Source organism: Eublepharis macularius, chromosome 10, assembly GCF_028583425.1.
Source record: "Eublepharis macularius isolate TG4126 chromosome 10, MPM_Emac_v1.0, whole genome shotgun sequence".
NCBI lineage: Eukaryota > Metazoa > Chordata > Lepidosauria > Squamata > Eublepharidae > Eublepharis > Eublepharis macularius.
This window is the reverse complement of record NC_072799.1, coordinates 51334204-51348583: the sequence shown is the minus strand read 5'-3', so window position 1 is coordinate 51348583 and position 14380 is coordinate 51334204. Positions and strand designations below refer to the sequence as shown.

At 41.1% G+C, this 14380-nt stretch overlaps 1 protein-coding gene across 1 annotated transcript in view; it reads left to right on the top strand.

Annotated features, from left to right (window-relative positions):
• Nucleotides 1-14380, top strand: part of MGAT4D (MGAT4 family member D) — a 63377-nt gene that overhangs the window by 8738 nt on the left and 40259 nt on the right. The window contains exon 2 of the mRNA XM_054990001.1: nucleotides 14088-14249. Within this exon, the coding sequence (XP_054845976.1) occupies nucleotides 14088-14249 (162 nt within the window). The remainder of the gene's footprint in view (nucleotides 1-14087; nucleotides 14250-14380) is intronic.

Genomic DNA, 14380 nt, shown 5'->3' with positions numbered 1-14380 from the left:
CACATTAAATTTCCACAGCAGAGCAAATAGTGGCTCCCCAGGGCTATTTCAGGTCAGAAAAATGGCACAGGGGGAAGGTCAACTCTCCATATACACCAGTCTCAATAGAAATAGGGTCCCCAACTGCCTGAGTACTGAGTTCCAATCATGAAATTTCCAAACCTCATCTGTTAACTGGACTAAGGATGGACTCAGGAAAAGTACAGTGTGTAGTTAGGCTCTTTGAGTGAAGCTAGTATGGTATAGTGGCTAGTGAGTTCAAATCTTCACACTGCCATGAAGCTCATGCATAACCTTAGAATAGTTGGTCTCTCTCATCCTAATCTGCCACACACAGTTGCTGCAAGGATGGAACAGAGGAGGGGGGAAACCGTCTGCTGCCCTGAGCTCCGTGGTGGAAAGGCAAGATAAAATACACTAAATACACTAAAGAGATCAGAATATATACTCACAGTAGGAAAGCCCATAACAGTTTATGCTTCTACAGATGTTTATTCAAAAAGAGTCCAGTAGCATCTTTAAAACTAACCAATTTTATTGTAGCATAAGCTTTCGAGAATCAAGTTCTCTTCGTCAGATGCATGATACAGAGACTGGTCAAATACAGAAGAGGAGGGAGAGAAGGGGAGGAGAGAGAAGAGGCAATTAGGGCGTGAGAGGGAGGGTGCAACCAAAACATTCCTTTGCTAGTAAATGTAACATCTCCTTTTGGTGTTGGGGTCAGTTGGAGTTTGCCCTGTTAGTTTGTAGCAGCAAAACCAATTCCAATGCAGTATAAGCCTTCGATAACCACAGCTCTCCCCGTCAGATGCATCTGACAAAGAGAACTGTGGTCCCCGAAAGCCCACGCCAGGTGTCACTGGGCTCCCCCAGACCCAGCCTCTGTAAAGGAAATCTGTTACCTGTGATAATGTGATAACCATTCAGATGTTTATGTTTCTAACTAGATGGTTCAAGACTTTTTTGTTTCTTGCTGCAATAGAATAGCACAGCCATGCCTCTGATATCTTACGCAGAATTATGTTATTTTTGAATGATCATGTTAGTCACATGTATTGCTTTATTTTTTTTTGTTACTTCCAAAAAATACCCATTGGATTAAAAAAAGCAGGGAGTGGTTGAAGGAAGGAGTTTATTTTGGCTGAGAATAATCTCTTTTGTTTTGCACACACTTGAATTTATCTCAGTGCTTTCATTAACAGAAAGAGGAACAATGCCAGACCCCCCCCCCCCCCGTGGATGCACTCTGTAAAGATCCACATGCTGGCCAGCAGATCAATGACAACTGGTCCTAACAACCAGCCATCTGACAATCAGTTGCCAGACAGCTCTGCCCTGAAGGTGGGAAAGGGGAGCAGCAGGGGAGAGATTGCTCCAAGGCCGCTATTGGTCCCTCATGGGCTTGCCCATGCTGCCATAGGGCTTTTGGATAGAGGAAGACCATGCCCCAGGCCTGGCTAAGGCCTTAACAACAACAACATTCAATTTATATACTGCCCTTCATGACAAATTAATGCCACACTTTGAGCAGTCAAAGTTTATTATTATCCCTACAACAATCACCCTGTGAGGTGGGTGGTGCTGAGAGAGCTCTGAAAGAGCTGTGACTGACCTAAGGTCACCCACAAGCAGAGGAGTGGGGAATCAAATCCGGTTCTTCAGACTGGAGTTCAGCTGCTCTTAACCACTATATCAAAGGCTTGAGAGAAATGGCTGAATAGCTTTGGCTCCCAGCTCAGAAGGCCATAAAGTTAGGGCAGAGATGAAGAAAAACCCTACCCTATGTGTCTGAGGCCAAGAGAAGGCACTTCAGCCAAGCTGGACCTTGGCATCTGACAAGCCCTCACCTAGAATCTGACAGCTTTGTCTGTTTCATTGGTGTATCCCTTTTCTACATTTGCTTTCTCGACCTTGTTCCCCTTAATTCCATGTAACTTCCAGTCAAGCCCCAGAGACCCTATAGCAAAGCATGGTTTTGATTCAAGTTATACCAAAAAAAGAGTTGTATGTGCATTTTAAATTGGAGGGGAGTTGGCATAGTATAACCCAATCTCATCAGATACCAGAAGCTAAGCAGGGCCAGTACTTGAATGGGAGACCACTAAGGAAGACTCTGCAGAGGAAGACACTGGCAAACCATCTCTGCTTCTCACTTGCCTTGAAAGCCCCTTGCTGGGGTTGCCATAAGTTGGTTGCGAGTTGCGACTTGACAGCCCATATGCACAACATACATTTTAAATTACGGCATTAAAAATGGAGATTATATGTTCTTTTAAAGTGATCTAAACTCCTAATATTCCTAGAAGTGCTAATAGATTTATTATTCAGTTATCCAGTGTGGTGTAGTGGTTAGAGTGTTGGACTAGGCTCTGGGAGACCCAGGTTCAAATCCTCACTCTGCCATGGAAGATTGTTGGTTGATTTTGGGCCAGTCACACACTCTTGGTCTGACCTATCTGTTGAGAGGATAAAATGGAGGACAGGAGAACTATGTAAGCTGCTTTGAGTCCACAGTGGGGAGAAAGACAAGTATAAATAAAATAAGTAAGTAAATAAAATATCCACTAAACTACATGGAACTGTGCGCAATTTTCTCTACCTTTCAAAAATCAAAAGCAGATATTACAAATTTAGGCACAGAAATAGCGGGAAAGAAAGGGGCTACTTAACCGTGCCCCCCTCCCAGCTATTTTCTGCTCAAAATGCCCTCCTTACCACTTTTCTCCCCATACTAGGGAGAATCATTTTCTTCCTTGCAGGTGGAAAAGCAGCTTAGGGACTGGAATGGCAACTGTTCAGCAAAACCTACCATATTCCAGACTGTTTTGCTGAAACTTGCCAGCTCCCAATACAGCTTTTAATTTTAAAAAAAGGCTGTGGGAAGTTACACAAGACTACGTGTATTGTCTAGTTTGGCTCCTCGCTCCCATTCAGGTTTCAATAGAGATCTCCAATACTGGTCTTAAGCAGCTTTTCTTTGAACTCTTGGCATAATGTATGATACCGAGTATGTGTTTTTTCTCAGAAAATCTCTTCTTTGATTTACTTAAGTTTTCTTTTTGATTTGATTCACTGAGAACAGGAAAAGAAGCAGAGGTGAGGAAAAGGCACAGATTAGATGATACCACACCTGCCTAGCTCTCTCTAACTAGCGTGAACTTGGCAGACAATGACAATATAGTGTGGCAGACAATGACACTATAGAGATGGAAGACCAAAGAAAACATTAATGCCTGAAAACATTAAAGCCTAAGTAAACATAGGTGTATTGCTCTGGTGTATTAGTCAAAATGTCAACTCTGACATTTTGGATCAAGTTGACATAGGCATTTTAAAACAAACAGAAAGTCCTTTGTGTGTTGCTCTTTTTTCTTTGGTACATTTACTCCTTCTTGTATTTCTAATTTCTTAATATAATTTCCCCACATATAAATAATCCAATTGTATTTTATAGTTTTTAAGACAGCCTGTCCTAGGACATTCAAGCAAATAGGGCAGTTAAGAATGAAGCATTCATGTTTCTCTCATATAAATATACCTAGAACTGTGATGGTATTCTCTCAGTTAGTCTTCTCAAGAGTGGTAGCAGAGTAATTGTAAATTTTGCAGGTGTTCCCAAGAAATGGCACTGGGCCACAGAGGCAGCTAATTAATCTATGAGTCTCCCAGATAAATCGACAATTAAAATGTGCTGTACAAGGCTTGCATTATTATTGCTTTTCTCCTTATAAAAGCAAATCTTCCACAAACTTAATCTTGAACTCCTTAGCATTTTTTGTGAAACCGGTTAAGGTGCTTTGTAAGTCAAAACAAAATGGTCACTTGTTGAAGGACTAATTATCTAGAAATGCACTCTTCTAATGTGGTATCATTATAGGATATTCAGTTAGGATATTGACTATGTTGGAAATGATTTATTAAGATGGATACATATATTTAATTTTCTAATAGAAGACAGCTTGAATTAAGACCAAATCAGACAAGACATTGGAAGATTCATTTACAGAGTTCCCAACTGTTTTTAATCCCCTGATTTGGACTGGAAACACAGCACAAGAGGATATAATCTGCACCCCTCCCTTCATTACCTGAATGTCTCTGCAGAACTGTTCTGTGCCCATCAGAGTCTGTGTAACTGTTTTAGGCTATGATTATCAGCTGGCATGTAGGGAAAAGTCCTGTCCCTTTAATAAAGGCTTCATGTGCAGAAATGGGCAACTGAAGCTTTTTGAGGCACGGAGGTAAATAACATCAGCCCAAGAATTTGGTGCACCTAAACTATGAAGTCCACATCTCACCCCCGCCCCCCAGCCCCTGCACTGTGGGAAGGCCGGAAGCTGCTGCCTTCCTTCCCTGCTCCCTGACTGTAGTGAGAAGCTGCTGCCTGCCCTCCTTGACCCCCAGTGGTAGACTGAGGGCTGGTGGTAGGGCACAGTGGTGGCTACCAGTCTCATCCCTAGATAGTGGGGCAGGGATCAGCAATGCTCATGTTCCACAACTTGTGTAGCAAGGCAGGAAACCTCTTCCCCTCCCCCTCCCCGGTCAGGCAAGATGCAGTTGAGGGAAAGTAGAAGAGGGCCAGAGCTGCCCACCTCACATGGAGGGGGGGGGGAGGGCACAGGTTCCCTGTTAGCTACCCCATGGAGACAGGAGCACCCCGATGCTGCAGCCATGCTAGTTGAAGCCAGGTAATCATCTAGGACCCCTAGAGCTCAGATCAGTTGGCGGGGTAGACATGCAAAGGAAGGCACAGTTTAAAAGTATCCATAGATTGAGGAATGTAGCAAGACCACTTGCGCTGAACTCAGGTAAGCAGAGAGCTTAAAATATTGTTCCTGTGAAAGCTGGAGGCTTATGTAGTTCTGCAGGGAAGTGTGTATTTCAACCCTCAACTACTGACATGGGATTCTAATGGTTTTAGGGCAGTGAGTTCCAAGTAGATGATTAGGGCTACCTCCCAAGATGAGAAAGATATCCTAATCTCCTAAGATTCTTCCTGAACACTGATGGGGGCTTCTTGGAGGTGAGGTATCTTCATTGGCTGATTCCAGAACCTAAGCATGCCCTCATTTGAGTCTTTGGATTGTTCCTCTGGCAAGGAGGGACCATCATCCATGAAACACGGGACTGCTTTTGGGAACTAGGTTGCTTATTTGGTTTAAATAAGTCTTTCATAAATGTGGTTTGGACTGGTAAATTTAAAGTTCAAATGAGATATGTAGACTGGAATAGTTTTGGTACTGTTTTATGTAGCTTCACACAGATACAGGACATGATGGTTTTAAGTCATGTGTGTGTTCACAATAACAGAAGTAACTGATGATGTTAAGCAAATTACTACCTGCCATGAGTAAAAAATGCTTGGTCTTTATTCAAACCATGGGGAACATAATAAAATATATTGACACATTCTAATTTATCAGTTTCATTCAGGAGTCTTCCCTTCAGTGTTTGTTTGTTGAAGAATGTTTATGTATTAAAATAAAACATTTATACCCTACCTTTCTTGCTACCTACAGTGTTGTTTTTTATTATTAGATAAGCATAGAGTATCCTGGAGGTCTGAAAAGTTCTCTCACTGGTTAACAGGTGTTACTTTTTATCAGATTTTTTTCTATTTATTCTTTTGTACAGAAACTGATCTGTTGGTCCTATGAAGATAGCAGAAAAACATTATTGGCAAATATCTTGCTGTAGTTTGCTGTATTTCTTTGATTTCTAGTCCTTTCTAGAGATGGGCATGAACCAAAATATGAACCAAGATTCGTGATGAACTGGGCTGGTTTACGGTTCGCGAACCGGCGGTTCGTCAGAGCCCATTTCTGATGAACCGCCACAAACTTTAGGCTGGTTAGTTTGGTTTGGTTTTTTGGTTCGTCACTGCAGACAGCCTGGTGCCGATAAATCAGTTTTCTAGGCAACAGGGGATGGACTTCCTGCGGACCTTGTGCTGACCTGGAAGTGGTCTTCTGTTGGCCCAGAAGTGACCTTCTGCTGACCCAGAAGTGATGATTTGCTGACCTGGATGTGACGTTTTGACGAACCAAATGAACCGGTTTGCAAACCGGGGCAGGTTCGTGAAAGTTCGTGGTTCATGAAATGCAACAAACCACGAACCGCACGGTTCGGTTTTTTTTTCTGGTTCATGCCCATCTCTAGTCCTTTCAAGACATTTTAGCAAGATCCTAAATTTAAGGACTAAAATGGAAGTAGATGGGAAGTTAATTCCTGCTGTATGGGCTGGGTTTCTAATAGTGTTTAAAGACATATTATGTAACTTAAACAGGCATCAGCATTTCCCCTTAAGTACATAAGAAGAATTGTTGCCTAGTTAAGTGAAAAAGTATTGTTTAAAGCAAAACTAGAATATGTTCCTTCTGTTCTCTCTGATATAACAGGGCAAGGCAAGCTCCCTTATCTATCTCCTCCCTCTCGTACTTCAAAGCGAACAAACAGAAATCCTGTATTAGGATGCTAATTTGTCCTCTGAACTTACTGGCTGACTAATGGCCAATCCCAACTTAAATGTGAAACCCAGCATAAATAAAAAATCTTATTTTATTTATTTATTTTATTATATTCCTCTCTCCCTGCAAGCAGGCTCAGAGAGGATCACAGGCAGTAATGAAAAGTACAATAAAAACAGATAGCATAAATTAGATTAAAACATATCAGTCAGTGCAGTAAAGTCTAAAACAGACATTCATGCCCATATTGCACATCACTAATCATTAAGGCCTATCCATGGGGCAGGGTGGCTAGCTACCAGATGACAACACTCACCTCCCCCCGGTAGGAGGCTGGTTTTTTGGCCTGCCTGCCTCAACCCCTGTATGTCTGGTGGAACATCTATGTCTTGCAGGCCCAGCAGAAAGATAATAAATCCATTTGGGCCCAGGTTTCCACAGACTGAGAGTTCCACCAGGTTAGGGGCAGGACCGAGACAGCCCTGCTGGCCCTGGTTGAGGCAAGGTGAACCTCCTTAGGGCCAGGGACCACCAGTAGATGTTTATCTGCCGAAGGGAGCAGTCTCCGGGGAACTTGTACAAAATTCCACAGTGTCATATCTGAACCAAGTTGTTGAGAGGTCTGAACCAGGTTGTTGATACATGCAGCATTGGTATTCCTGCAAAGCACTTGCCTGGTCCTACAGTCTCTGATGTGCTGACCCTGGCCATGAAGAACCAGCTTCTTCAGACATAGTACAGGAGTTTTGGAACTCTGTACAGATAAGTTTGTTATACTCATCCAGCATCATGTTTCTATTGGTACCAAGAGAAAGACTATAGATTCGTACTGAGTAGAATGATAATATTTACAGGAAAGTATCTTTTTCTTCCCATGGTAGTACAATTAAGATAATTCAGGTTAAAATGCTGCATAGTGCATTGATTATATTTATTGTTTTCAGTAATTTATATATTTAGGGATCACATATGCAGCCTCTCCAGAGACCTGCTTGAGGCAGTTCACAAAACTGAAGCTCACAAGTCATAAAAAGAAATAAAAATGACAAAAAATAACCTTGCCAATAAAACACCAGAGGTATAAAAACAGCATAAAACAACATTCAGCACTTTGAATAATTTGCTGTCAAGGAAACCCTACAAGAAGTTTCTTAACTGACATGGAACCATCTTGTCTTGGGAGTCCTCCACTCTAGAAGTGAGTTCCTGGTAATACAAAACCATGAGTGCCATAGAACTGAAGCGTTTTCAGCCCTAGGGCCCTTTTATTACTCAGAAGGTAATTAATTACTGTAATATGATTTCATTTATTGGCATGTCATTCTTGTTTTTTGTGCTGTTCAAATGTAAAGAGGGGAACAGAAACTTACCAGGACAAAAGCTGGTTCCCCTCTGGTTGGAAATGTTGTGTTTTGTTAGGGTTGCCAACTCTGGACTGGGAAATTTGTGGAGATTTTGGAGGTGCAGCCTGAGCAGGGCAGGCTCTGGGGAGTTTGCCCTCTAAAGCACCCATTTTCTCCAGGTGAAGTGATCTCCGTTGTGTGGATATCAGTTGTAATTCTGGGAGGTCTCCACGCATCACCTGGAAGTTGGCAGCTATATAATTTGTTAACTTTTTTTAAAAAAATAGACAATACAATCAAGACAACATCATAGTCAATCTGTTACCTTCCAGCTATTCTTTGGTTCCCACACCCCATACATTTCTTCAAACCTGATTTGTGACAACTTTTTAAAAACTTGAAATATGTTTATAAGGCGAGACAGCCTGTTGAGGAGGCCAGTGCTACTGTCCCTTTAAAAACACTTCCAGTCTAATTAGTTTCTTCGGTTCTCTGTTTCTCTCCTGACTCTCCTGAATAAACGATTAATTATCAGCTCTTTTTGGAAGACGAGGCTTTTCTACATTTTTGTAGCAAGCAAAGTCTCTGATTTTTATTTTTAAATTATTATTTGTTATTGTATTATGTTCATTTAGAATAAAAGTAAAATTTGTGATTTTGGCTTACTGCAATATAAAAGAAGTACTTCACACCACTAAGAGCTGATAATTAAACTTTTATTTTTGAGTGCCACCAGAGGTTAAAAACAAAGAAATTAAAGAGAGCCAGTTTGGTGTAATGGTTAAGACGAGTGCGGGACTCTGATCTGGAGAGCTGGGTTTGATTCCCCACTCCTCCACTTGAAGCCAGCTGGGTGACCTTGGGTGAGTCACAGTTCTCTGGAGCTTTCTCAGCCTCACCCACCTCACAGGGTGTTTTGTTGTGGGGATAATGATAACATACTTTGTAAACTGCTCTGAGTGGGCATTAAGTTGTCCTGAAGGGCGGTACATAAATCGAATGTTGTTGTTGTTAAAGGAAATATGCAAGGAGAACAGGACACCTGCTGAAGATTTATTTCCAAGTAGCCATATAGCAGGCTCTTGGCCTTGGTGGCAGCAAGGCGTTCCAGATTTTAAGGGAAATGTAATGCTACATTTTACTGCATGGAATGCTTGTTCTAATCCCACTTGCATCTGACTGAAGAAAAAGGATCCGTCAGGGCAAAACAGTCCTTTGGATGTGGAAGCATCCAAAGAGGAACAAACTGGAAAAGTTTGTCCTGGAGAAACACCTGCTAAAAATGGTTGTTGTGGATTTTCCAGGCTGTATTGCCGTGGTCTTGGCATTGTAGTTCCTGACGTTTCACCAGCAGCTGGCGAGCTACAGGAACTACAATGCCAAGACCACGGCGATACGGCCCGGAAAATCCACAATAACCATCGTTCTCCAGCCATGAAAGCCTTCGGCAATATACCTGCTAAAAAACTTGATCGTTACAGTAGGCAAAAATAAACTCTGTATTTCTTCTGCTTAACCAATATATCAGGAGTTGATATAAGGAGGATGGGCTGGAGAGAGACTCCAAACTTTTTGCACGTGCATGTGCATGCGCACCTGTGTCTGTGTGTGTTAAAAGTAACTAAAGAGAAGAGCAGCCAAGCCCAATGTTCTAATATCCCATATTGCACAAAGTGTGGCTGCCAGTTGCCCTGCAGAATAATTTTTTCCTCTTTAGAAGTTTTTAGTGTTTCTTCACACAAAGAACAGAAACAATATTTTTCTTACATGTGAATGAAATATTGCAATACTGCCATTGAGAAGGAACTTGCAGGCATATTGAGCAAAAGCTAAATTGATTTAAGTGTATTCTTGCATGGGAAGACATTAAAGACAATGCCAAGCAAAGGGTTGTTTTGAGTGTCAGACCGAGCACCCCCATTCTGCAATGGAAGCTTGGTGGGTGACCTTGGCCAGTCATACAATTTCAGCCTAATTTATCTCCCAGGGTTGTTGTGAAGATAAAACGAAGAAGAAAATGATGTAAGATGCTGTGTGTGTCCACTGGGGAGAAATATAAATGGAGTAAATAATAAAGATCAAGCAGATGCACTGATTCTGCAAAAACATGCCAGACATCCACGAGCTGTATTAGCAGTGTGTTGATCCTTTAGCCTGCAATTCTAGGAACTAGGGTTGCCAAGTTGTAAGGCTGCCAGGCCACATCTGGGGAGCAATTAGAAGGTGAGGACTGGTGCACTTGCATGCTGATGTCACTTACAATAAAAATCAGAAATGATGTCATGGCATACTCTAGGATTAGCAAAAACTCTATGGTAAATCATAGAGAAGTTTTGTGTGTGTGTGTATGTGCGCGTGCGCGCGCACAAACTCCAGAGCATCCATGACATCACTTCTAGTTTTCATCAGAAGTGTTGTCAGTGCCCTGGTACAATGCTATTCCCCCCTCCCCCAGCAACAAAAGGGTTGCCTAAGGACATATAAGCCCCCTTGATTTCGTTCTGAGTAGACCATCTTAGAATTGCACCTTTCAGTGGCATGTTCAAAACAAGAGTTGCAGCACAAAGCTTCCCCTGCATGTGATTTAACATTGAGATTGAATTCATACAACTCACTTGAAACATTTTTCACCCCCTCTCCTCTTGTTGGTGTGTATGTGTGAAAGCACAAAGGAAATTTTAAATGTATCTGGTTTCTGACATTTGAAGGGCAATGTGATTCCTTCATAGGTATGTCCACATAGCAGTGTAAGATCATACAAGCTGTAAAATGGTTTCCACTCTGCCTGGAAGGAGCCCATAGGCTGCACTTTTTCTTCTCTGGGCAGGTCTATGATGTATTCTTCATGTCACTATTTAAAACTTTATGGCGGTGATGGGAATAGGGTTAATTGGACCTTTGGCAATTCTTTCTCCCTCTCCTTTGATTGTAGATCCTTATCTGGAATAGGGAGGGGAATGCCTCTGAATATATTGTCAAGTAATTTTTAAATTAAAATACTGCTCAAAATATCATGGGACTAGATGTCCAGACTACAAGCAAGCACATGATCAAAATCATCTGCCCAGTTTTAGGAGTCATTTTCAGCTGTTATGACACATAATTTTTCTTTGGAAATGAATAAAGAGTATGATCTTTTTTGACACTGCACAGTACTATCTAGACCACATATTTCTTAATTTGTGTTTCATTATTGAATAACACTAATATCCAGTATGATGTTGGCATATCTGTCTCTTTAAAGTGAGGTCTGTCCCAGGCACAGAAAATGGAGGCTGCTTAGTTTTTGAGCAAAGAGAAGTTCTACTGAAGCATGTTAAGCTTTACAGATAGTTGGCTTCAAATACCATAAGCGAGGCAGGCTAAAAAGTGCACAGGGTAGGCGGGGTCAAACTGCATGGAGACAAAGCACAAGCAAGGGAAACATTTAGCACTCCTTGTTTGTGTGTCAGATAGCCACCTGTGGCTGGAAAATTCCTGGAGATTTGTAGGCAATGCCTGGGGAGGGTGGAGCTTGGGGAGGGGAAGGAGCTCACCACAGATGTGATGCAATAGAGTTCACCCTCCAAAGCTGCCATTTCCTCCAGGAAATTTCATTTCTGTGGTCTAGAGATCATTTCTAATTCCAGAAGATCCCCAGGCCTCACTTGGGGGTTGGCAATACTACCTGTGTACCTTTTAAAAAAAAAGGTGGATCACCATCCCTCACAATATACATGATTGGGGCAGATCCACATTGAAAGAACTGGCTTGGTTGCCATCACATCTCATTAATTTCTGAAAACCCGTTTTGTTCTCTTAAAAACCAGCTTATGAATTACATCCAGGCATATCACCATTACCTCTCCCCATGCCCAGGTAATAACAATGTACTTATTGTGGGGCAGAAAATAAGGTTGTCAGCTAGCCAGGGTAAAAAATGCTGCTTCCATTTAACAGAAGCTTAATGAGTGGAAATGAACAGTTGAAGTTTTTCATGGCTTGGAGCTAAATAACATCACCTGATAAGTGCTGCAGATCAAACTGATATTAAAGGGACAAATCGAAGGACTAGTTTAAAATTTGGCAACCTTAGCATAAAATGCTATTGTGCTCATTGTGGGGGTTACTTTTTCCTATACATATTATTGTTGTCATTTTTCAGAAAGATTATCCAAATAAACCCTTCTTTCTCTGCTCACAGTAACTGTTTTGTTCTTTCCTAAAACTGCACTCCTTCAACTAAAAATTACTGTTCAACTGTTACAAAATTTATCATCTATATGTGTGTCACACTTCACCCCCACCCCACCCCCGGTGTGGTTTAGAGAGGTGCAATCAACACAACAGCAATATTCCCAGAGCTGCAATAGTGTCATTTAATGATGTTGTTGCCCAAAGGTCTCAATTAGTGCTTCTTTCCACACAGCCTTCATCTTCCAATTTGATAGTAAAATTGTTAACTTTTGTACTCTTTGCATGCCCCCGATTTCCATTTGGGTAGAGATGCAATTAGAGTCCTAGTTCCTACCATATTTAGCTTGATCATGCTGGTAGTTAACTTTACACACTTGAGCAGCAATATGGGTGGTACCTGCTAGAGTAAATGCACACGAGTGTATAATAAATTGAGTATGTTGCTAAACAGGAACAGAGATCACATGATACTCTTAAGAGCAAGGTTCAAGTCCAGTAGCACTTTAAAAGACCAACAAGATTTTCCAAGGTATAAGTTTTCAAGAGTCAAGCTCCCTTCATACAAGTAGGAATGGAGATCCCCAAGTCTTTATATCCCCATCAGAAGGTGGGAGAGATGCTGCAAAGAAGTAAGATAGGATGTATAAGTACAATGTGAAATGTGATTAGCTTGATTAGAGAGCTATTGAGGAAATGCAGAAAATTAGCATTTGTAGTGAGATCATCCTATTTCTCTATTTAGCCCTGGGAGTTCCATTGTTCTAAATTTGTAAATAAACTCAATTTCAGCAATCTCCCTGTGTAATTTCCCCTTAAAGTTTCTCCAATGAGAGAACATTTTTATCTTCCAGGGCATTCTACTGTTGATCTGATAAGAGTGGTAGTCCACAGAGAAACTGTTTTAAGTACAACTGATTTCTTTTTAAGAGAATAATTTGGCCACATTGCTTATGTTCCTCAGTGCCAGCCCATCATCACTGTCTGGTAAACATTTTTTCTAGGTTACCACTTCTTCTGAGTTTCGTTCTCATCTTGCTGCTACCTCATCTATCAGCAACAGAGACATCATATCCTCCTCCTCCACTTTCTTGTTGATCCTGGGGAGATAGCTATTGAAGAACAAGAAGGGGGAAGGAAAACAAGGTGTCATAGGCCTGATAATGTTCTTATCTAGTTGGGAATGGAGGTGTAGCACCACTGGAGATAAAAGAACCATACTAGGTGCTCTCTCTTCTCCTGTTTTTAGCAGACTTGATGGCTCAGATAACCATGGGTACCAGGACAGAGTAAAGATTGCCTCTTATACACAGCATCAATTATACATTAATTTGATAAGTATTTTACGATATGTAAGATCCATCCTGGAAGATAGGCTGTTGCAGTCATATTTTTCCTTGAGTATGACAGAAAATCAGACCAGTAATGTTCAGGTTTGTTTTACTGAAGCAAATTAGCCAAGCTGTTATTACCAATTAATGAAGTTTTGTAGGACAAAGCCTGCATGCCATTCAGCTATGTGAAGCTTTGTAACAGTGGTATGTTTAACTGGTTCCTCACAGGGCACCTTAGGGAAACATAAAAGAAAAGAGGATCATTTATCAATCTCTAGTCTGATTTTACTATGTGTTGGTGAGGAGGAAGCTTATGGTCAATTATCCTAACCTGCATTTTCTGTTGCACTAAAGTTTATCAGGATGAGTAATTAGGATAAATTTGTATTTTACTCTGAACAAAGGTATTGATCTATAAAACCATAAATGCACACATGAAGACCTATAAAGCCAGGATGAGGTATATGAGTCACGGTTCCTTCTATAAAACAAATGTTCAGTCTGAAGCATATTAACCCTTTCTAAGCTAGAAAAAAATACCATGTGCTTTATTCAGCTAGGCATGGCTGCAATTCTAGAGAACTAGCTGTGTTAGTCTGTTGCAGCAAAAATAAACTGGAGTCTTGTGGCACCTTATAAATATACAAGTTTTTCCTCTAGCATAAACTAGACTATAGCCCAATGTGTTAGAAGCATGTGTTGCCATTTATAACTCTGTGTCTCACAGTTGATTCCTCCATGAAGAAAATAATTGGTATTTACAATTGCAGGAACTGGTTTAGATGTGTACCAAAGTCAGTTTTTGGAACTTCGCCAAAGACTCTTGTTTGCTGAAAAAGAAAACCGAAAAAGATCCCATGAGCTGAACAGTGTCCTGAATGAAATCAAGAGAGTAGTTGGTGAGCGGACCAACACGTCTACAAATGTTACAGGTTTGTTTTGGGTTTTTTTTTGTTTCTAAGGTTTCATAACTGTTTCAAACTTCTGTTTCCTTAAAAGTTTAAGGCCTGACTTTATCAAAATGTGTCATAATGCAAAGCAGAGGGCCGTGGTGTGCACCTTT